Genomic DNA, 23,128 nt, shown 5'->3' with positions numbered 1-23,128 from the left:
CTCATCCCCATTGTCCTGCCTTCTCCCGTAGAGGGCCAGGTAGTATTGATGAAGCAAGGGGGCTGCAGAAGGACTTGGACAAGCTAGGAGAGTGGGCAATGAAGTCGCAAATGAAATACAATGTGGAAAAGTGTGAGGTTATGCACTTTGGAAGGAGGAATTTAGGCATGGACTATTTTCTAAATGGGAAATGCTTCGGAAATCAGAAGCGCAAAGGAACTTGGGAATCCTTGTTCACGATTCTCTTAAGGTTAATGTGCAGGTTCAGTTGGCAGTTAAGAAGGCAAATGCAATGGTAGCATGCTTGTCAAGAGGGCTAGAATACAAGACCAGGGATATACTTCTGAGGCTGTATAAGGCTCTGTTCACGACTCCATTTGGAGTATTGTGAGCAGTTTTGGGCCCCGTATCCAAGGAAGGATGTGCTGGCCTTGGAAAGAGTCCCGAGGAGGTTCACAAGAATGATCCCTGGAATGAAGAGCTTGTCGTATGAGGAACGTTTGAGGACTCTGGGTCTGTACTCGTTGAAGTTTAGAAGGATAAGAGGAATCTTATTGAAACTTAAAAGATACTGCGGGGTCTGGATAGAGTGAACGTGGAGAGGATGTTTCCACTTGTCGGAAAAACTAGAACCAGAGGACACCATCTCAGACTAAAGGGATGATCCCTTAAAACAGAGATGAGGAGGAATTTCTTCAGCTAGAGAGTGGTGAATCTGTGGAACACTTTGCCGCAGAAGGGTGTGGAGGCCAAATCACTGAGTGTCTTTAAGACAGAGATAGATAGGTTCATGAATAATAAAGGGATCAGGGGTTATGGGGAGAAGGCAGGACAATGGGGATGAGAAAATATCAGCCATGATTGAATTCCGGAGCAGACTCGATGGGCCTAATTCTGCTATGTCTTATGGAAACTTGGTTAGGCCACACTACATTACAGTTCCCATATAATAATCTTTATCACAAGTAGGCTTACATTAACACTGCAATGAAGTTACACAGAAAAGCCCCTTGTCGTCACATTCTGGTGCCTGTTCGGATACACAGAGGGAGAATTCAGAATGTCCAAATGTCCAACAGCGTGTCGTTCGGGACTTGTGGGAGGAAATCGGAGCACCCGGAGGAAATCCACGCAGACACGGGGAAAAAGTGCAGACGCCGCACAGACAGCCACTTAAGCCGGGAAGCGAATCTGGGAACCTGGCGCTGTGAAGTCACAGTGCTACCGTGCCACCCTTTATATAAAATGATAGAGGCACTGGAGAAACCACAAAAACACTCACTTGAATTAGAGAAATGGATAATGCTGAATAGGTTTGGTTTTTCTGTTTTGGAAGACAGATAAGATTGAGGAGCTTTCACTGAGATTAGTTTAACATCTTTATGGATTTCAGATGTTTCGTTATCGGCCACTAGTACTTATTAGTGTCGCTATGAATACAAAATTGTCATACTTTATAGTTTGTATTTTTGCAGTAATATCAAAACTTAGGTTAGACTGCTTACTGCTATTAGATGACAGTATGTTTGCGAGAGCTATGATTAAAACAGAGGCCTTCAGTAATTTTTGTTGGGGGAAGTGTTTTGCTAATAGATATTAAAAGCCATTTTACCTGTTATCAGATAGAGAGCTAATGTCATGAAACATTTGAGGCTGACTAAACAAATCAAGGCAAATCTTGTAACAAGTGGCAAAAGAATGCTGTGTGCTTTGAGTGCAACTAATGGGAGAAATGGGTTGCGTCCAGGGGTCTCAGCTGAGCAGAAGGTTTTCAGCTTGGTCCTAAAAAAAGTTTCTCCCTCAGAGGACTCTGTACCAAAAACCTGGTTGCCAACTTTATACACAAGTGGCATTTGAAAATATATGGGTTGCTTAATTGGAATGTAGAAGCAGGTTTCAGAAAGCAAGTTTAAGGTATTGTACCTGTTAACTGGAAAGCTATTCCTGTGTTGCTAATGTGCTTAATTCTGTGTTTCAAATTAAAGTTGGTTTTAATATAAAAACTGTCTACTGGTCAGTGTTATCACTTCTGTGGTACAGTAACATATCTTCACAGTTTTACCTAAAGTTGTGTTCTAACCCGGAATCTTAACCAAAATTGGGGCACTGGTCCGGACCCATAACCGTCACCACATTACAAATCACATTCAGGTTTTATAGCCTTGTGACACTGACGAGCCAGTGACAGAGTTTTATTCTCGAGAAGACCGAGGGGTGACCTGCAAGAGATCTTTTAACATGATGGTAAGTTTGAGAGCGTAGATGCAGAGATGAAGCTTCTTGTTGGGGAGAACAAAACAAGGTGCCACAAACAAAAGATAGTCACCCATAAATCCAATGGGAAATTACTTACTAATGAGTTCAATCTTGCCATTATTCTTCACATGGTAGAAGGATACTGATATTCTGGGTGTCTCTCCATGTAGCACAGCAAATTTACTTCCATTCGGCTCCCAAGCAAAAGCAATAATACCCTCTGACGTACACAAGAAAAATACACATTGGTTAAAAAAATAAAAATCTGCTGACGATTGTTTAATTCTTCAAAACTTAACCAAGAATGCAATTTATTTTTATCTACTTCTAAAAGCTAAGAGCCTTACCCAAAGAATTTGAAAGAAGATTTTGGTCAATGTTCATATTATAGTCTATTTCTGTTAATTCATAAGCATCTCTGCTCTCTCGTTTCAGCCAAATTCAAAATGATCCAAAAACTTGTGCGTGGCGGATCAAACTGATCTTTTTGATTAAGTAACAGAGACGGATGAAGGAAATGCAATAAATTCTGTCTGTATGAATTCTGACAAAACAATTGATTGTTGGGAATTATGTTCTCCGGGGTGTTGTAACCGCTTTTGATACACGTAGGCCATAAAATACATTTTTTTTTAAAAATGAATTCTGACAAAGTACTACATGAAATGGTGGTTAAGAAAATTGTGACTTTTGGAATAGGAGTCATTGTTAGCTTGGATAAATAAAAGATAAAATAAAAATTGTGGACCGAAAACAGCAAGCCATTGTCAATTGTCGTTTTTCAGATGGGGGGGGGGGGGGGGTGGGGGGGGATGATACAGTTGTGTTCTTCAAGGGTCAGTGCTGGAATCACTTCTCAAAATTTTCCTTTATACCAAACGCAGCTGACCGTGAGGAGATTAACAGTCTTTTGCAACAGGACAGACAGACTCGCAGAATGGGCTGACAAGTGGTATATGGAATTAAATAAAGAAGTGTGAAGTGGTGTATTTTGGCAAGGGGATCAGAAGGGGCAATATAGACAATGGCATTTTTTGCAAAGAGCTCAAAGAGACACTGAGGAGGTCCCTATGCACAGATCTTTGCCAGTAGTTAGCAAATTTTATAGGAACTTGTGCTTCATAAATAGAGGTCTTCAGCACAAAAGCAAGGAAGTAATGCGGAGTCCTATAAAGCACTGGTTCAGTCACAAAGAAGAGTATTGTATTCAGTTCTGGTCACCACAAGTTCCTAGAGGTTGAGATGAGCAGATTTACCAGAATGGTTCCAGGGAGGAGGGAGTTTATATACAATGTTGATTTGGAGAAGCTGGGGTTGTTCTCCTTGGAGCAAGGAAGATCGAGGTGAGATTCGATACAATTGAACATGATTATTGCAGGTTTAGGTTGAGACAGTCAATAAAATGTTGTTCTCATTAGCTAATGCCACGAGGATTAGGAGGTACAGGTTTCGGCAGGAGATGCCGGAGGCGAGGTGATGTGAGGAAGAACGTTCTTTTTACACAGGGTGAGATAAAGGCCAATGGCACCATAGAAGCGGAGACAATGACTTCAAAGAGAAACTGGATGGACACTTGAGGGAAATAAACCTACAGGACTATAGGGATGGAGCTGGAGAATGGAACTGATTAGATTGCACTACAGAGAGCCAGCAAGGACTCAATAGGCTGAATGGTTCCTTCTGTGTCAAAATGATTAAGAGTATGCTACATTCACATTTTCAAGATGCTTGAGTTATAGGTTTTAAAAGTTCAATCTCAAATTGTAGACATTACTTTTAACTGTCCTCGTTAACCTTATCAATAAAACAATTAAAGTTTAAGTTTTGTGCAGATGGTTATTCCAATTACACAACTGTACCCGAAAATGATGGTCCTTCTGACTGCCTCATGGAGAATGCAAGTATAGATGAAGTTGTATGCAAAGGCAGAGGTCATCAACATTTACATCTTGCATATCAAAATGGCAAAGACTTACAGCACTTAACTTGGCTATCCTGGAACTAAGGTTCAAGAAATTAAACAGGGCAAAACTCTAATCCACTACTTCTTGCAAATCCCTGATTAATTCAACGATAACAGAAGAATTTTACAATATTTGCAGCCTCGGAAGCAGTGTCATATATTAAGCATTCTGGAGACTAGTGTACTTAGTTAAGACAACGGTTTAAAAATGAGGGGGTTAAACCTGCCACTTACAAGCGACTCAGTCACATGTCGGTGGTAGGGAAACGTTTAGAGACAATAATCTATGAAGAATGAACTGACTCGCTTGGAAAAGTATAAATGTGTTAACAAATGAAAGCCAGCATAGGGTTTTTTGAAGGCAAAACGTGCATTACAAACTTGACTTGAGAAACAAAATGTATTATAAGCTTTCAAAAGACATTTGATGCAGTACCATATTAGACTAATTTATAAAATTAAGAATCACAAAGTGAACTCGTTGTGTGGATGTGCAACTGGCTCAGGAAAGCAAAGCAGGCATGGTGAGCAGTTTTTCAGACTAGACTAAGTATGAGGTGGTAGAGTTGGGACACTGCTCTTTTGATATATTGATATAGTGACTGAGACCTGGGTATTTAAAGCAATAATTTCAACATTTGCATACATGCAACTCAGAGGCACAACAAAGTGGCAAATAGTAACAACCTCCGGGAGGATACAGACTCAAACTGGACAGACACACGCAAGATAACATTTAACAAGAGAGCAGTGTGAAGTGGTGAATTCTGGTAAAATTTTAGAGAGTGTACAGGATCAGAATGATCTGGGGGTTTATTATGTACGTACAGATGTCTCTGGAGATGGCAGAGCAATTTGAGACGGCTATTAAAAAGATACAGGGGTCCCTGGCTTTATAAATCGATGCAAAGAATACAGAAGAAAGTTACACTAAACCTCCATACAACATTGATTAGGTCCCAACTGGAGTATTGTTGCTAAGTCTGGACAGCACACTTTAGGAAGGATGTTGTGGCCTTAATGAAGGTGCAGTGAACATTAAGTAGAATGGCAAAAGCTGTGAAAGACGTCCGTTTTGCTGGGAGGTTGGAGAAGCTTGGGCTGTTTTCCATAGAAAAAATTTGGTAGATAGTTTCTCCTTATGTACTCAGTTTCCAGTTGCATTAGGCAACACAAGAACCTTTTCTTTCATGCACTGGCCTAAAAGATAGTGGAAGCCTCCTTAATAACTTTCAAATACAAACTGGACAAGTACTTTGAAGGATGAAAATTTGTAGGGTTCTGTGAAAAGAGCAGGATAGTTCGATGGATTAAGATTAAGAGACAGCTGAGTCACCTCCTGGGCTGTGTCATTCAACTCATTTTCAAAAAGTGGATTATTGAAACACAAAAATCTCAAATTCCCCTGGAAACTATCCCAAATTGAAACTTTCTACATCACATGAAATTCTACAGAAACGTCTTAACTCGGCTTTTGTTCCAGCTTTAAGAACTTAAGTAAGGCCAATAAATCAATTTGAGACAACCCACCTTTCATTTCCACAACATCCACAGGAACCTGCTTTTCCCTCATTCTGAAGATTTCAAAGTTAGTCACAAGACCCTGTAGAGGAAGAGCTTACTAAACATTACAGAAGCAATTAACTTCAGGTCAGAATGTTCACAAGAACAATTTCTGATAATGTCTGGAGTCGAAGAATTGAAATCATTTAAAAAAAAATAAAAAAATTTTGAGTGCCCAATTCATCCTTTTCAATCAAGGGACAATTTAGTGTGGCCAATCCCTATGGAGGCAAAACACACGCAGAATGTGCAAACTCAACATGGCAGCGACTCAGAGCAGGGATCGAACCTGGGACCTCAGCGCACGAGGCAGCAGCGCCAATCACTGTGCCACCGTGCCGCCGAAGAATTGAAATCATAAATCTCAATGGTGCAAAACATTTACAGAAAAAGAAACTGGCGTACATACATTGAAAACGGATATGTAGGGAGATGCAGCCGATATGAAATGGCAGCATAATTTAATGACATTTTCTCTTTGTGGCCTTTCGAATGGGAAACTAGTATTGTGTGAAAACTTATTAGTGAAATAGTTTCAGAATGAACAATTTTTGAACTAGATACGGAAATTTCTTGTTATAAAAGAACATTTTGATATCACAAAGCAACATCGCAAATCATTGGAAGTTGCTGCAGTGATCAGATACAAATTTATCAGCGACTGGGAGCATCTACTACATTGCAAAATCTTTGCAAAACCAATCAATCTTGAACTGTAGAATACAGAATTTCCTCGACCAGCAAGAAAAGGACAATCACAAGTGCTCTGCGTGTCATCTTTTCCCACTTTGACCTCAACATTTATAGAACATTAGGCCACTGTTGCTTCTCTGAAAGAGTTATACAGCACTGATCTGATTGTTGTACTCTCCCCACATTTCCATCACAAATACATATCTAATTTTCCTTGTAAGTGTATTCTCTACCTTAAACATAACCGTTGGCAAGGCAATCGACTATAATCCGCTATGGAAAGACATTTCCCCAACCTCACACTAACGCGTAACAACAATCTTAAATTGGTCATCCATTGGTCACCAACTCTCTAGCAAATGGCATTTCTAAATTACACAAAATGTTTCAAATTTTAAAAAAAAACTTGTCAGGCCCTTACTCTAGATGTTCTTACAAAAAGAGGGAAAATTGATATAGTATGAAGCTAGTAATGATGTGCAGTTCCTTTCCTGAGCATTTCTCGTTTTCTCAGCCATTATCTATGATGCAAACATACCTGTATACCCTTCAGTGTTCTATCTACTTTCACACACAGGTAATCTCCATTTTTCTGCCAGTGTAATTTACAGTCCACCACATTGAACAGATTGCGCACTCTTATTTCTTGCCGTGTTGGAAACTGCATTAGAGTAACTCTGGCTGGAATATCTTTGTCCTCTGGCACCCAGAATGCAATAACATTATCACCGGGAGACCATGAGAAATCCCTAGTGAAAAAATAGATTATATTAAATATAGCCATACCACAAATTTGAAATTTTCGGTATGCAGAACAATTGTGTGGTACCGAGGGAAGTGGCAGAAGCGGGTGCGGGGCCGAAGTTCGCGGGCAGAATGAGCAGCGAGATGAAGGGTTACCGAGGGTGACAGAGACAGAGAGATAGCTCCCTGTTTGGTGTAACGTACTCTAACAGATAATATTGAAGAGTTACTAGTATCGGTCTGGAAGCAGAACATTCACTATTATATACAAAGAGGTGGCATAGAGAGAACACAGGCAAGAAAAAAAATCTAAACGCAAAACTAAATGTTAAAAAGTGTAATTTTAAAAAAAGTGTAACTACAAGGTTATTAAAACCTGGAAATTTACCATCATCGTACGGTACATGCACTTACTTTATTCCACAAATCTTCAAGCTCTTCTTGTCCAACAGTCCCATTGACTGAAAATAAGAAAATAATTTAATAGCATTAGCTCAACTGTGTAGAAAGATCATCAAGTTTGAAACAACTCCCAAACTTCAAATAACACTATTATTTTCCCCAGCTTTTAAACACAATCTCATTGACAGTCATGTTTATTTTGTTTTCTCCCCTGCCCCCACCAATTTTCTCCCCACGTGCTTAAGCTAGAGTTTCATGGACGCCAGGCAATCTGCAGTTCTTCATCCGAGAGGTCAATCTTCATGAATTTAGACAGCAAATCCTGGCAGTTTTGAGGAAGACCAACAAACAGACCAGAATTGGACCATATTTTTCAAGCTGTGTGGGTTTACCGGGTAAAGCCACCACTGCCACTGTTCCCTTCTTCATGAATGATACATTAAATACAAATCCTGCAGGTCTATCCATCTTTATTTCTCTAAGCAGGTTACCAATATTTCCCATTAGATATCGGCAGAACAAATATCACAGTTGATTTGAGCCAATACCCAAACCATAAACTCACGAACGCTAAAAAAAAAACTATCACACTTGCTAATGTCTGCCGATTTGGGGGAAATTTAAGAAATGGGTCCTCTGGATCTCATTTTCATCTCTAATCCCACCCAAAACTAGTTTTCATATTTCGCTGCTCTCTTGTGTTTTGGTAACTTTTTCCATTTTCCTGCTGAGATTCCAGACCTTTCTGACTTCCACAACTACATTTTTGACCCCTCCGCAGACTCTGCTCACCTAATGCTTTCACAGTTGCTTCCATTCAAACCCCACATATCTGCAGTTGAGAAACTTTTAAAACCTATACGACAATCTGTTCGCTTCATGTTGAATCGTTTTATTTATCTCAGTTACTTCCTGGAAAACTTCCACACAGTTATAGATTCTAGCAGTTCACAAAAATACTTACGGGTGTTTCATAAATACTAAGAGTGTCTTGTGTCATTCGTGCAAAAAACTTCCCATCATGGCTCCATCTATTGAAGAAGAACCATTTAAAATGACATTAATGCTCACTTTCTGGTTAAAGTTTCCACAAACCATTCTTAAATATCAAATAGACCATTAGGGCTGAGCAACATTCTCAAAATCCCACATTTCAAATTTGCTGCAAATAAAATCTGCATTACGTTGGGGAATATTGTACAAATGGCATTGGTCACGGTGAGTCATGATTCAAGCGGCAATGAAGAGCTCGGAAGGAGGTTGTTGGTTCTGTGTAGTAATGGAGTGAAAGGAAAGAGAGGAGAGTGCAACAAAGTAATGTTAAAAGGATGGTCCTCGATGGGTGGGGGCACTAGAAAGTCACTGCCAGATTTGGTAAGATGTTAGTGGAAATGTTCCCGTACCAGCCTCCCTGAACAGACAACGGAATGTGGTGACTAGGGGCTTTTCACAGTATCTTCATTTGAAGCCTACTTGTGACAATAAGCAATTCTCATTTCATTTTGGGTTGTTGGATGTACTTGCATTGAGAAAGGGGCTGGGAGCAATTGGGAGAAAAAATACAATGATCATAAGCTGTTGAGTTGGAGGGCAGCTTAGTGGCAGGTGTGGCGAACGGTGGGTGAGAGGGCAGCAGAAAATAGGTAAACTCTGGGAAGGTAAAGGGAAAGCACTGAAGGAGAAATTCTTCACAAAACATTTAACAAAATAAGTAGTTTCTCCAGCAGTGAACTAGAAACGCTTAATTATTTAAATCGGAATTGATGGGATAGCAGGGGTGTTAATTATATATCAAATGTGTTTAATTATATGCAGGTTAAGGGTATTAATTGGGGTTTCATTTGAGCTTCAAGAGACACTTACTGAAATTGGTGGTGTGATTGAGTTAGGAGTATATGTTTGCAATGCTTCACTTCGTAAATAAACTAAAGACGAGATAAAGACTGGCTTTTCAGATTAGAATCGAGGGATCCAAGCTAGCTAGCTATGAACGTTTAACTCCACATGAAACCGAGGAGATAGCAGCAAATATAGATAGGTCTTGGTTAAGAAAAGACGACAACAATGTTGGAGAAATAGTGTGACAGGAAGTAGCATCAGGGCGAGGACACAGGAGTTGAGCACACAGACCGTAATATGGAAATAACAAATAATTACACCATTTTGCTTTCGTCGATAATTAATTAAACACCTTCTGGCACAATAATGCAAACTCTACGTTTGAACTCTCCAGATCACACTCACTTGAATATAGGCCAATGAGCTGAGCTTTCACAATGAAACCCTCTTTTCTTCTGGCCTGTTAATGCATCCCAAATGATGATGGCTTGAGGATCATCTTTAGTGTCCATTAAAGGACTAAATGACACCATATATCTGTGAAATAATCAAATACAAATTAGTCGTGTTCACACACAGCTCTTCGCCACCCCCTCACAGTTCTATCTCAGAATTGCTTTCACAACATATGAAGTTGGTGTTCACATCAGCAGCACTGAAACTAAACATAACCAGAAGGAAGCTTCATTGGCAGTGAAGTCAAAGATTTAAAAATGAAACATAGTGAAAGGGGAGCAAATGCAGAGGGTAACTGGCTGAAATGGAACTTTCATCTTGGGACGAAGGTTTAAAATCTAGCACAAATGGTGATAAACTGGGCTGTCCACTGATCCTACATGAACTCGAGTTAGACAGCCTCAATCCAGCTCTCATTAAGCACGAGCACGAAACTGACATCAATTTGCCACTCGACTGGAAATCTCATATGCTCCTGGAATGCCTTATTTGGCAAACGTCATATCATATACTCTCTACAGTGCAGAAGGAGTCCTTTCGGCCCATTTAATCTGCACAAACACTTTGAAAGGGCACCCCACCTAGGCCCACTCTCCCACCCTATCCCAATAACCCCACCTCGCCTTTAGACACTATGGGGCAATTTTATCATGGCCGAAGGGTTGTTAAGAAGGCGTATGATGTGTTGACTTTCATTAACAGGGGGACTGAGTTTAAGAGCGGCAAGGTTTTGCTGCAGCTTTATAAAACCCTGGTTAGACCACACTTGGAATATTGTGTCCAGTTCTGGTCGCCTCAATATAGGAAGGAGTGGGTGCGTGGAATGCACTGCCAGCAGAGGTGGTGGAGTCAGAGTCATTAGGGACATTTAGGTTGATCTTAGATTAAGATATGTGGTTGGCACAACACTGTGGGCCGAAGGGCCTGTACCGTGCTGTACTGTTCTATGGTCTAATACACCGAACTGGAACATCTTTGGAGGAAACCAAGCACCCAGAGGAAACCCCAGACACGGGGAGAACGTAAAAGCTCCACACAGACAGTTGCCCAAGATCGGACTTGAACCCAGGTCCTGAGGCTGCAGTGCTAGACCGGGTAGATGAGAAGATAAAGATTATTTTCCAGAACGGGGTACCACATACAGCAGGTATTCGCAGTAAGGCTACATGACGAGTTGCTGGCTTAAAAACCCTTACTCTACTAGGTCCTGTCACTTCTCCTAAATTTCGTATCGCACATTAATATTAAAGTGAAAATTAATTACAAAAATTGCAAAAGCAAAATACTGCAGAAGCTGTAAATCTAAAACAGGCCAAAAAAATGCTCAAAATAGTCAACAGGTACGGCATCAGAGGAACAGATTGTTTCAACAAAATGTTCCCAACTCATATCATTAACTCTGTTTCAACACATTGTACAGATAAATAAAGACTTTGGGCTCAAAAAAAGAAGACATTTTTGCTCGGGGAATACAGTCCAAGCTGTTTGGGTAAATGTAAAATATTTCACACTTCAATATTTTCAGTAGGAAGTCTTACAAAACCAGGTTAAAGTCCAGCAGGTTTGTTTCAAACACTAGCTTTCAGAGCACTGCTCCTTCCTCAGGCGAATGAAGAGGGACAGACCTCTTCATTCACCTGAGGAAGGAGCAGTGCTCCGAAAGTTAGTGTTTGAAACAAACCTGGTGGACTTTAACCTGGTGTTGTAAGACTTCCTACTGTGCTCACCCCAGTCCAACGCCAGCATCTCCACATCATCAATATTTTCAGAACACAATAAAACGAAAATACCTCTTTTTGATGGCAAATGCAGTACCAAGCTGGAGGAAAATATATTATGGGGACTTTCAAATTGAATCCAATTCATGGTCCCTACAAGAGAGACATACGAGATCCAAGCTGACAAGAACAGGCTATTTAAAACCGGATCTTGGACTTGATCCTACACTTTATCTAAGCCAAAAGACCAAGAAGCACAATCTAAATAATGTTCCTGGGTCCAATGATGCACTATAGTCCCTCTGACCGAAGGTTTGGTACGCCGTCCCTTGGAACAGGCAAGCACAGGGATTGACGCCATTGCCTTGACATTCGTAGCAGGATACTCTTAACCATTGGAGCTAACTGGCCACCATGCCAGTCACAGGACAACTTACTGTGGTGGGATTTGAGCCCAGGACCCCACAGCATTGCTCTAGGTTTGTGGTTTACCAGTTAAGTGACTTAGACCACTAGGGCACAAGAGGAACTGATAAAGGGGAATGTCAGGAGTGGGTTAGCCCAGCATCAAATAAAAGTAGATACCTTTCACATGGAGAGAAATCGATAAGCTGGACACCTTGGTGGCTAAAACGCTGGATCTGCTTGAACTTCTCCCCACCCCAAAGAGCAATACCACGCTGATGGAATGTTGCTAAGTACGTGCCTTTGGGGGACCAACGAACATATGTCTCTGTCCAACGCTGTCAACAAAAAGAACAAAACACATTTACAGTCCTAATTTGAGCTTTGTTGAACCTAGCTCTGCAAACAGAACTAAGAAAGGCCATGAAAGACAGTCATTTTCCTCATTTAAGAAACAAGGATAATAAACCCGCTGGCCGCAAAACTGACAATCTTCGCAAACAGCACGTGTACCGAGATATGTAACAGCGCCCCAAGGTCCACAGCTTCCTGTTGCATTCTGCTGACATCCTGATTAAGACCTACGAGAAACACTTTTAGGCATTTTCTAAAAGTATGGTCCAGTGAACAATTTATAGCTAATAGGACAAAATGACTGATCGCCTGTGGATTCACCTCCAGATCATCAGCAATAGCCACCAATATATGGAGAATAAATCATTTGTACATGTATTTCTGTTGACAGATAGGAACTTGAAGGTGAGCCTTAAACCGACACTTTTCTGTTTTGGTCTTGAGGCAATTTTAAATCCAAAAGCTTTGAACAGTTAACAACTCCCAACAAACCAACCGTATATTACAAATTATTTAACCACAACAGCAAAACCTTATTTAGGATATCAATAAACCATAACATTTTCCATAAAAGATGGTTAGGAATTGCTAAACAAAAGTGCATCTGGTTCACCTTCTACCATGCTGGTAGTGGCATGATTGATGTATAATAGATGTTCACTAATCACAATACATATTTATACATAAGTCTAAAACACGCACAAACATTTGTGAGGAAAATCAGTAGGGAGATTTCTGGGAAACTACACTTAACACGTCATTCTCAAATTACTCAAACTGTATCCAGAGTTTTACTGAAAGAAACCTATTTTACTTGCATTTCAATGAATCAATACGAACTGTTTCCACCCAGGGAGCCTCATCATCCAGTACAAAGGACCCCATCCAAAATTACTTTGCTTATTACAGCAAAAGGAAAAGGTAGTCCATCTATTAACTCATTCAGTCAACATTATCTCTTCTCACTCACACTGACCTCTTGCTTCGCACTTTAAGCTAATTTACTCAGGCCATTATTCATTTACGAGTCAAAGTGGTGACTGCTGGCAGGTTACTTCACAATTAGGGGCAGCAGGGTAGCAGGGGCAGCAGGGTAGCATGGTGGTTAGCATAAATGCTTCACAGCTCCAGGGTCCCAGGTTCGATTCCCGGCTGGGTCACTGTCTGTGTGGAGTCTGCACGTCCTCCCCCTGTGTGCGTGGGTTTCCTCCGGGTGCTCCGGTTTCCTCCCACAGTCCAAAGATGTGCGGGTTAGGTGGATTGGCCATGATAAATTGCCCGTAGTGTCCTAAAAAGTAAGGTTAAAGGGGGGGGAGGGTTGTTGGGTTACGGGTATAGGGTGAATACGTGGGTTTGAGTAGGGTGATCATGGCTCGGCACAACATTGAGGGCCGAAGGGCCTGTTCTGTGCTGTACTGTTCTATGTTCTAATTAATTACAACTGAGCCTCAAGCAGCAGTGGTTAGCACTGCCACCAGCAGCACTGAGGACGGGGTTCGATCCTGGCCCCAGGTCACTGTCCATGTGGAGTTGGCACATTCTCCTGTGTCTGCATGGGTTTCACCCGGATGTGCAGGGCAGGTGGTTTGGCCATGATAAATTGCCCCTTAATTGGGAAAAAAATGATTGGATACTCTAAAAAAATGTTTTTTAAATGACCACTTGAGCCTAACCTTCCCCTTGAACAACGCCCAGATATACTCCAGGAGGGGCTAATAGATAGCAATCTGGAGTGCCACCGTTTACCCCTTCATAAGCCAAGTCCGTAGAAAAACAGGCAACCTGACCACCAAAATTAGTCAACTCAGCAAATTCAAATCGAACCTGGGACCTTCGAGTTTTGCTGTATACTGCTTTAATTAAGAATCACTAGAGAATTTGTTTGAATGTCTTTTTTAGCAACCAAATCATTTTATCAAGATTGGTATTCAAACAAAAATACAACATGAACTAACTATCTCAAAGTAAAGGGGTTGGAATTCAAGAATAAAGAAGCCACCCGGAAATTATATAGGGTTTTGGTAAGGCCATACCCGAGGTATTTGTGCAGTTTTGGTCTCCATACACAAGCCTGGGAAACCATACAGTGAAGGTTCACTAAATTGGTTTGTGGATGGTGAGGGTTGTCCTATGACGACAGGCTGAATAAATGGGGTCTATATTCTCTGGAGGTTAGAAGAAAAAGAGGTGATCTCATTCAAACAAACAAGATTCTGATTGGGCTTCATAGGGTAGACATTCAGTTGTAGTTTCCTCTGGAATCCAGAACATGGGGGGAGGGGGGGGGCACAGTTGCAGGATAAGAGGCCAATCATTTTGGACTGTGATGAGTAGAAATTTCTTTACTCAAAAGACCATGAACCTTTATAATTCTCTAACCCAAAGGGTTATGAATGTTCCATTGTTGAACATATTGAAGGTCAAGATAGACAAGTATTTGATTTCTCGGGGAACCCAGGGATATGGGATATCCAATGACAGGAAAGTGGCTCATTGGGCTGAATGGCATATTCTTGCTCCCATCTCCTATGCTCTTAATTGGTTTTTACATGTTTATCCATCCAAGTCTTTTTTTCCAGACAAGTCCAGCCAAGTGTTAAATTTAGATAATACTTACTGCACGTTCTTCAATGACAACAGGTTCCTTTGTGTCATTCCACAAAATAGCTGTTCTATCTCCAGACTCGTAGATGATACTGCATTGATCTCGACAATCTGGATCCTCTAACCAGTATCGAAGATTCCCCTATATCACATACAAAACTGTTATGAACTTGGTATTAACTTTTATCAATTAGATTTTTAAAATGTGTCAATTTTGAAATGGGATGTCCAAAAAGTGAAAATTTCCTCTATTACAGTTTACAGCAGATTGGTATGTAATTTGTCCTCTATTTGCAGTGGTTGGTGTTAGCAAATTTATTTTTAAATAGCAGAGGGAATCATAAAATTCCATCTCTATACCTTATGCGCAGAGTCAATGGCTCCATAATGAAACACGCAAGAAGGAGATGGGACAGTTTCACTTGTGCCACTGCCATGCAATGGCACTTTAAGTACAAGCAGCCTGAAATATTTGGTATGCTTAATTTGGCTGAAGTAGTATTTTGTCAATTTTGTAATTGACATGTGTGAAAGTAGCAAATAGTCAGCATCATTTGGTCCAATATAGGTGGCCATCCAAATAAGTGTTGGGATTTTATATCTGCAGCTAATACATAAAAGCAATTATATATCGCTTTCAGCATGGACTTGTACCAAGTCCCAGTCACACTGTATTGTCTCAAAAGGCCAACAAATTGAACGTTGGGATATAGAAAATGATACGGGCGGCACGGTAGCACAGTGGTTAGCACCGTTGCTTCACAGCACCAGGGTCCCAGGTTCGATTCCCGGCTTGGGTCGCTTGTCTGTGCGGAGTCTGCACGTTCTCCCAGTGTCTATGTGGGGTTCCTCCGGGTGCTCGGGTTTCCTCCCTCAAATCCCAAAAGATGTGTTTGTTTGGTGAATTTTACATTCTGAATTCTCCCTTAGTGTACCTGAACAGGTGCCAGAGTTTGGCGATAAAAGGATTTTCATAATAACTTCATTGCAGTGTTAATATAAGTCTACTTGTGACAATAATAAAAGATTATTATTGTTATTTTTAAAAAATAATTTTTATTCAAATTTTCACCAACATGGAAGAAAATAGAAAAAAACAGTAACCCCCCCTCAAATACAGAAGCAATAAATTAACAAAAATAATAATTAAATAACATGGAAACAAATACACATACCCAGTAAAGAACACCCCCGCCCATCCCATCATCCCCCGGCAATGCTCCGCCAGGAAGTCTAGAAACGGCTGCCACCACCGGAAGAACCCTTGCACCGACCCCCTTAAGGCAAACTTTTTTTTTTGTCAATTATTTTTTTCCAATTAAGGGGCAATTTAGCGTGGCCAATCCACCTACTCTGCACATTTTATTTTTTTTGGGTTGTGGGGGCGAAACCCACGCAGACACGGGGAGAATGTGCAAACTCCACACGGACAGTGACCCAGAGCCGGGATTGAACCTGGGACCTCAGCGCCGTGAGGCGGTTGTGCTAACCACTAGGCCACCGTGCTGCCTTCCCTTAGGGCAAACTTGACCCTCTCCAGTTTGATAAATCCTTCCACTGCAAAAGAATCCTGCGCCGGGCTACCAGAAGCAAATTCTGGCAAAGGCCAGAATACCGGCCTCTTTCGCCTCCTGCACTCCCGGCTCCACTGCCACCCCAAAAATTGCGAGCCCCCAACCCTGGAGCCAACCACCCTTGACAAAGTCTCCGCGACGCCCCTCCAAAAGCCCTCCAGCGCAGGGCACACCCAAAACATGTGGGTGTGGTTTGCCGGCTCCTCGAACACCTGACACACCCGTCTTCTCCCCCAAAGAACCGGCTCAGCATTGTCCCAGTCATGTGCGCCTTATGCAACCTTTAGTTAACTTCAGCCAAAAATATTGTTACGATGAATATGAAAATAAGTAGGTAATAATGGAAACCAGTGTTCATATCAAATTTATTTTGTATTTTACCGTGACTTACAAAATCTTTGAATGGTTGTTTTGGCGGAATTTCCCAATCATCACTGATGGTCATGTACCTGGCAAGAAAATACAAAGTCAATTGAACAAAGTTGTTAGGGACTTGTACAATATTAAATGCTGGTAAGAAATTCTTTTAGCAAATAGCAGGATAAATCTTGGTCTTTTAAAAATTGATCAAGTGATACAGGAAAATTTACTTCAGTGTATTTATCATTTGTCCCTTCATCCCTCCACTTTGTCTCAACCTCTTGCATGCAAATGGATCCCTAAGCCTCAATAGCCCTTGGGATGTGGGATCCAAATCAAATAAGTCAACAGAAATAATGAAGTTGACTTAAACACAGTTTAACACCTACTTATCAAAATCAGTGAAGAGGTTGACACGAAAAGTATGCTGTTTGTCTAACTTGTATCCATCTGCATTTTTCACTGCATCCACAGCACATGCTGGTGAACTGTATTCCAAGAAAATGTACCTAAAAACAAAGTTGTGAACGTTAAGATGTTATCACCAAGTGTATTTATTAAAGTGTGAAATCCTTTAAATATCTGTTTCTTGGTTAGATAACTGCATATTTAAACAAAATATTAAAAGTTAAATTTGCTGGCCAGGCTCAAAACTTTGTTCATTCACAGTTCAGTTTGTGAGTGGAAACTGGTTCCTTTTATTTATTCAAGCGCTGCATTGATGTCAAATCCCCATGGCAAACCATGGCATTATGGTCCACTGCATAAACGTCAAATCCATTTTAATCTGAGCTGCTGTATTAGCATATTTTTCAGGAAGAATTCTATATGCAAGGGGCGACAGGCTAGCGCAGTGATTAGCACTGCTGTCTCAGCGCCAAGGACCCAGGTTTGATCCCAGCCCCCCGTCTGTGTGGTTTTCACATTCTCCCTGTGTTTATGCGGGTCTCAACCCCCACAACCCAAAAATAGGCAAGGTAAGTGACTTGGCCACGCTAAATTGCAAAAAAGAGAGTTAGGTACTTTAAATTTATTTTAAAAAAGAATTCTATATGCTACAAAATCATAATTTCTTGTACTTCCTCAAGACTCCTCATCAGTCCCTCAATTATGATTTTAATTCAATTTTAAAACTCTCGTCATTTGCAAATCCTTCCATAGCCACACTATTCTCTACATTTCACTGATCCAGTTTTACAAACCCCTGGAGATAGCAGCACCCTCCCAATTCTGGCCTCTCGTACATCTCGGATTTCAGCAGCTCCATGACCACACCTTTAATTGCCTACGTCATAACTTCTGGAATCCCCTCGCTAAACATCTCTGCCACTCTTTCCTCCTTAAGATGCTCTTTTGCAAGCAGTTGTTCCTTAAGTGGCTTGGTGTCAAATCTTGTTTGAGAACACTCCTGTGAAGTGCTTTGGGACATTTCAAAGGTGCTATATGAGCATGAATTGTTGTATAATCATACTGTTACAGCAGAAAATGTAATGGTACATTGCAACACAAAGGACGTGTGGAAGATTACCAAATCTAACTCCTTTGGAAAACACTACTATTACATGCAATTTCTTGATAGGTTAGTTATTATTATGTACTTTGAGTCACAACTGAGAAGTTTGCATTACTATCAAATCTTTACTGCAAACATACCCCTTCGTCTTCCCATCTGAATCTGGGTAAAACTCATTTGTGATTTTCCCAAACTTGGAAAAGATTTTCTGGATGACATTTCGGAGTTTCTCTAGTCGATCAGGTCCAACTTGAGGTACATTATCCACGACAATCACAGAGTCTATGCCATCAGCTTCTTGAGGCTGGTCCTTTAAGATATCACCCAGCAGTTCTACAAGGGGGAAAAAAACTTTAAATTAATGTGGTAGCATTTGCTTTTGCTTCCCTCCCTTGCTAGATAAATGCAGTGTGTTCCATTGCATTCTGCAATAGTGGTCAATTATCTTTTGGAACCTGCAAAGTGCCGCTGAATGTTTGACTATGTCAAAGGCACTATAAAAAAATGCAAGTTCAGCATGACACTGGCTATTCCATATTATTTCCTACAAAGCAACCGGCAGACTGACAGTACAGCCAAGATCGCAATGCAAAACATATGCCAATTTAGCCAATGAGAGGAGATACAGGTGCAATAGTAAGCAAACACACTGTACATTACACCACATAAACTGCAAGGTAGGCAGGGAGCAATCTTGGGCTCCAGGTCAAAAATAAAAACGATCCATAATAGAGACTATGGAACATTACTACCGCAGTGTTAAGATAACTGACCAGGCCTTTTCTCCTTATTTGCTGTCAGTGTAATCCCCGGGAGGAAAATGAATTCAAAACTAAAATGTAGCAGAAAAAAAACTCCCCAACTTCCATTCGGTGATCAAAATAATAATCTTTATTATTGTCACAAGTTGGCTTACATTAACACTGCAATGAAGTTACTGTGATAATCCCCTAGTCGCCACATTCCGCCGTTCGGGTACACGGAGGTTGAATTCAGAATGACCAAATTACCTAACAGCACGTCTTTCGAGACTTGTGGAAGGAAACTGGAGCACCCGGAGGAAACCCACACAGACACGGGGAGAACGTGCAGACTCTGCACAGACAGTGACACAAGCCTGGAATCGAACCTGGGACCCTGGTGCTGTGAAGCAACGGTGATAACCACTTTGCTACCGTGTCACCACTACAGGAGATGTCACTGACCATGCTATGTGTACATTTCACTAACAGGCAACAAATTTTCATGGTAACCTTATTGCAGTGTTAATGTCAACCTACTTGTGACAATAAAGATCATTATTATTATAGCAAGGAGAATAACACCTAAAATGTAGCAACTGCCATTGGAATTTAAATATATACAATGCTATTTAGAAAACGTTAAAAAAAAATACATGCTGCGTATGACATTATGCATTTGTGCAAAATCTAGAAAATGCTACATTTTCTGGAAATAGTGAATCGGACAGAAGTATTCTGATATTTGAGTTCCAGAACATTCAGCAACAGATCACAGAACAGCAACACAACTTATGCCCTTAACAAAGGTTAATACTTCTGTTTCAACTTTTGATTTACCCAGTAATCAGGACTTTAGAAGAAATAAGAAATAGATTGTGTCTGCATTTAGATAGGTTGGGAGAATTGGCCCATGCTTTTCAACAAAGATATGAGCAGTTGCACTTGTATACACACAACAGAATGCAGATATAGAGTATGCCATAAGTAGGCGTTGCGCATTAAAGGTGACAAAGGAAACACACTTGGCAGCAATGACCATGCCCAAAAGATTCAAGCAGTGTCTGGAGGCTGCCGCCAGGCATAAAGCATGTTCGTCAGGACAGCAATAATGGCAAGACTTTGGTAAGACCTCACCTTGAGCATGGTGTACAATTTTGGTTTCCCCAACCTTGAGCTCATTGCAGTTTCTCAGAAGGTACAGCGTAAGGCAACAAGAATGAGCCACAACCTAAGAGCTTTGAGCTATGAAAACAACTTTATGCTTTGGGTTTGGATTTACTGCAGATATGCAGTGGGAAAGGTTCACAAAAGAACCAGCGTAATACTTAGATTAAAGAATGTTACTCTGGTAGATTTAAAGAGCCAAACCTCTTTACATTCGAACAGCATAGACTCAGAGGAAAGCTGATTGAGATATAGAATGTAATTAAATGATTGGACTGCACTCCTGATGATTGGTCAGACCAAGTACAATGCGTTTAAACTACTAAAGAATAGAAATAGGCTGCTGTTAGATTTTGAAGCCTTCCGCATACACTTCCAATGATCTGCACGGAAAAAATAAGGAACTGGTTCAAGTCTTGGCTGAGATAGAGATCGCATCTTAAAGACAAATGATTCAATAGTTAACCTAAGTATGATCAAAGTGTTCTCCAGGACTAGTTTCAATCCCCTGATGGGGATGGGGTGAAATATTTCGGATTTTTCCTCCGTTTTTAGTTTTGGGTTTTGCTGTTTTTATTTTTTTTACCTCTCCCAGGAGACTACGTGCCTCGAGTTTTCAACTGTGTCATCATGATGCTTCAAGCATCATGAATGCCGACCAGCTAGTCTTTTCCTTCCCATCACTTTCATGTTCAAAAGACCTGATCAAGGTATTTAAAAGCAAAAATATCAATAACATGCAAATAAACATTGCTTTAAATAACAGGGATAGGTAGAATTGACGGGACAATGATTTCAATGGGGAAAAGCATGGAGTGAGTTGGTCTTCGTAAATGTCATCATTTACGGGAGGATACCAGAGCTGGCAGCACTTCAAGATCTTTGCCATGATGGGTCAGAAATAGACTGGTCTGAGGTCTCCAGGTGTGGGTGTGGGCTGGACCGTGACAGAGAGGCAAGCAGCCAGAGCAATTACCCCCTACATGGGCAGCACGGTAGCACATTGGTTAACACTGTTGCTTCACAGCTCTCGGGTCCCAGTTTCGATTCCCAGTTTGGATCACTGTCTTGTGCGGAGTCTGCACATTCTCCCCGTGTCTGCGGGTTTCCTCTCTGTGCTCTGGTTTCCTCCCAAAGTCCAAAGATGTGCAGGTTGGGTGGATTGGCCATGCTAAATTGCCATTATCCAAAAAGGTTGGTGGGGTTACTGGATTACAGGAATAGGGTGGAGGCAAGTGGGGCGCTCTTTGCAAGGGCCGGTGCAGACTCGATGGGCCAAATGGCTTCCTTCTGCACTGTAAATTCTATGCAAAATGCTGTTCTAAACCTGGGCAACTGGATTGCCATTTAGCCAGGAGCATATGCACAAGGTCTTCCAACTTAACTATTCCTCTCCATACCAGATGACAGAAGATCAGAACGCTGGCAGACGTTAAGGAGCATCCTCTTCAAATTATGAAATACAGGCTGCAACTTCACAGTGTGTAAATATGAAACATGGACTTAAAACTGTATAAATTACCGATGCCACGGAAAGATAAAAATATATTGCTTCGAGATCCAATAGGATGAGAAATATTTTACAGATGTATACAAACAAGTTTTGCGAATTAAAATACATTAGAAACTGATTTTTAAATACTACTATTTTCAAAGATTACTGCCAAATCAAGGAGGGATTTTTCAGTTCATTGGTTTCCCTGAGCCAGTCATACAGGAACACATTAATATGCAAGTACAGCAAGCAATTAGGAAGGCAAATTGTATGTTGGCCTTTATTGCAACAGGATCAGAATACAATAACTAGACAGTCTTGTTGCAATGCTATAGGGAGAGACCACACCTGGAATACTGAGCAGTTTTGATCTCTGTACATAGGATGGATATACATGTATAGGTGACAGTACAGCAACCATTCACTAAATTGGCTTCTAGGACGAATGCAGACCCCAGAGGCTGGGTAAATTGGGCCAATACTTCCTCGAGTTCAGTCTCAGGATAAGGGACCGATCATTTAGGACTGAGACAAGTAGAAATTCCTTCACTCAAAATGTGTGGATACTCCATCGTTGAAATATATTTCATGCCAGGATGAACAGATTTTTCATCTATCCAGGCATCAAGGAATATGGGAAGCGGGCGGGAAAACGGAGTTGAGGTAGATCAACCATGATTGTATCAAATGACAGAGCAGGCTGGAGAGACTGTATGGCTACTCCTGTTCCTATTTCTTAGGCTCTTATTTACAGGTAGTCACTAGTTAATTCTCCTTCTCAAATGGTAGCTTGCATGCCTGTACAGAGGAAACCATCCTCAACTTCGACACTAATGCCACCACTATCCCCTCATATTTTACAACATAGGAATTAGGAGAAGTAAGAAATTCAGCTCTTCAGGCCTGCTCCACTATTCAAACAGATCTCGTCTGATCTCTTCCTGGTCTCAAATCCACCTCCTCACCCGTTGCCCATATCCCTTTAACCCTTTTTTAAAAATCAGAAAGATATCTATCTTCTGCTTGAAACCATTTAATGACTCAGTTTCCAGCACATTGGGCAGCAAGTGCCACAAATTCACCACCCTCTGCGAGAAGTAGTTTCTCCTCATCTCAGTCTAAATCTACCGCCTCTCATCCGTGACCTCTCATTCTAGATTGCCCCAACAAGGGGGAAACATTTGGTCTGTTTACTTTATCAATCTCTTTTAGTATTTTATACACCTCAATCAGATCCCCTCTCATCCTTCTAAACTCCAGCACATATAAGCCCAAACTGTTT

General features: G+C 41.0%; 1 protein-coding gene across 1 annotated transcript in view; it reads right to left on the bottom strand.

Moving 5' to 3' along the window:
• eif3ba (eukaryotic translation initiation factor 3, subunit Ba) overlaps positions 1–23,128 on the bottom strand; it is a 44,599-nt gene that overhangs the window by 16,338 nt on the left and 5,133 nt on the right. Inside the window, exons 2-12 of the mRNA XM_038819781.1 lie at positions 18,585–18,777; positions 17,321–17,440; positions 16,963–17,020; positions 15,011–15,139; positions 12,220–12,377; positions 9,866–9,997; positions 8,586–8,652; positions 7,634–7,680; positions 7,014–7,224; positions 5,750–5,822; positions 2,354–2,476 (exon numbers count right to left, since the gene is read on the bottom strand). Coding sequence (XP_038675709.1) covers positions 2,354–2,476; positions 5,750–5,822; positions 7,014–7,224; positions 7,634–7,680; positions 8,586–8,652; positions 9,866–9,997; positions 12,220–12,377; positions 15,011–15,139; positions 16,963–17,020; positions 17,321–17,440; positions 18,585–18,777 — 1,311 coding nt within the window. The remainder of the gene's footprint in view (positions 1–2,353; positions 2,477–5,749; positions 5,823–7,013; positions 7,225–7,633; positions 7,681–8,585; positions 8,653–9,865; positions 9,998–12,219; positions 12,378–15,010; positions 15,140–16,962; positions 17,021–17,320; positions 17,441–18,584; positions 18,778–23,128) is intronic.

The sequence above is a fragment of the Scyliorhinus canicula genome, chromosome 15, assembly GCF_902713615.1.
Source record: "Scyliorhinus canicula chromosome 15, sScyCan1.1, whole genome shotgun sequence".
In the NCBI taxonomy this organism is placed as follows: domain Eukaryota; kingdom Metazoa; phylum Chordata; class Chondrichthyes; order Carcharhiniformes; family Scyliorhinidae; genus Scyliorhinus; species Scyliorhinus canicula.
This window is presented reverse-complemented; position numbering and strand designations above follow the sequence as displayed.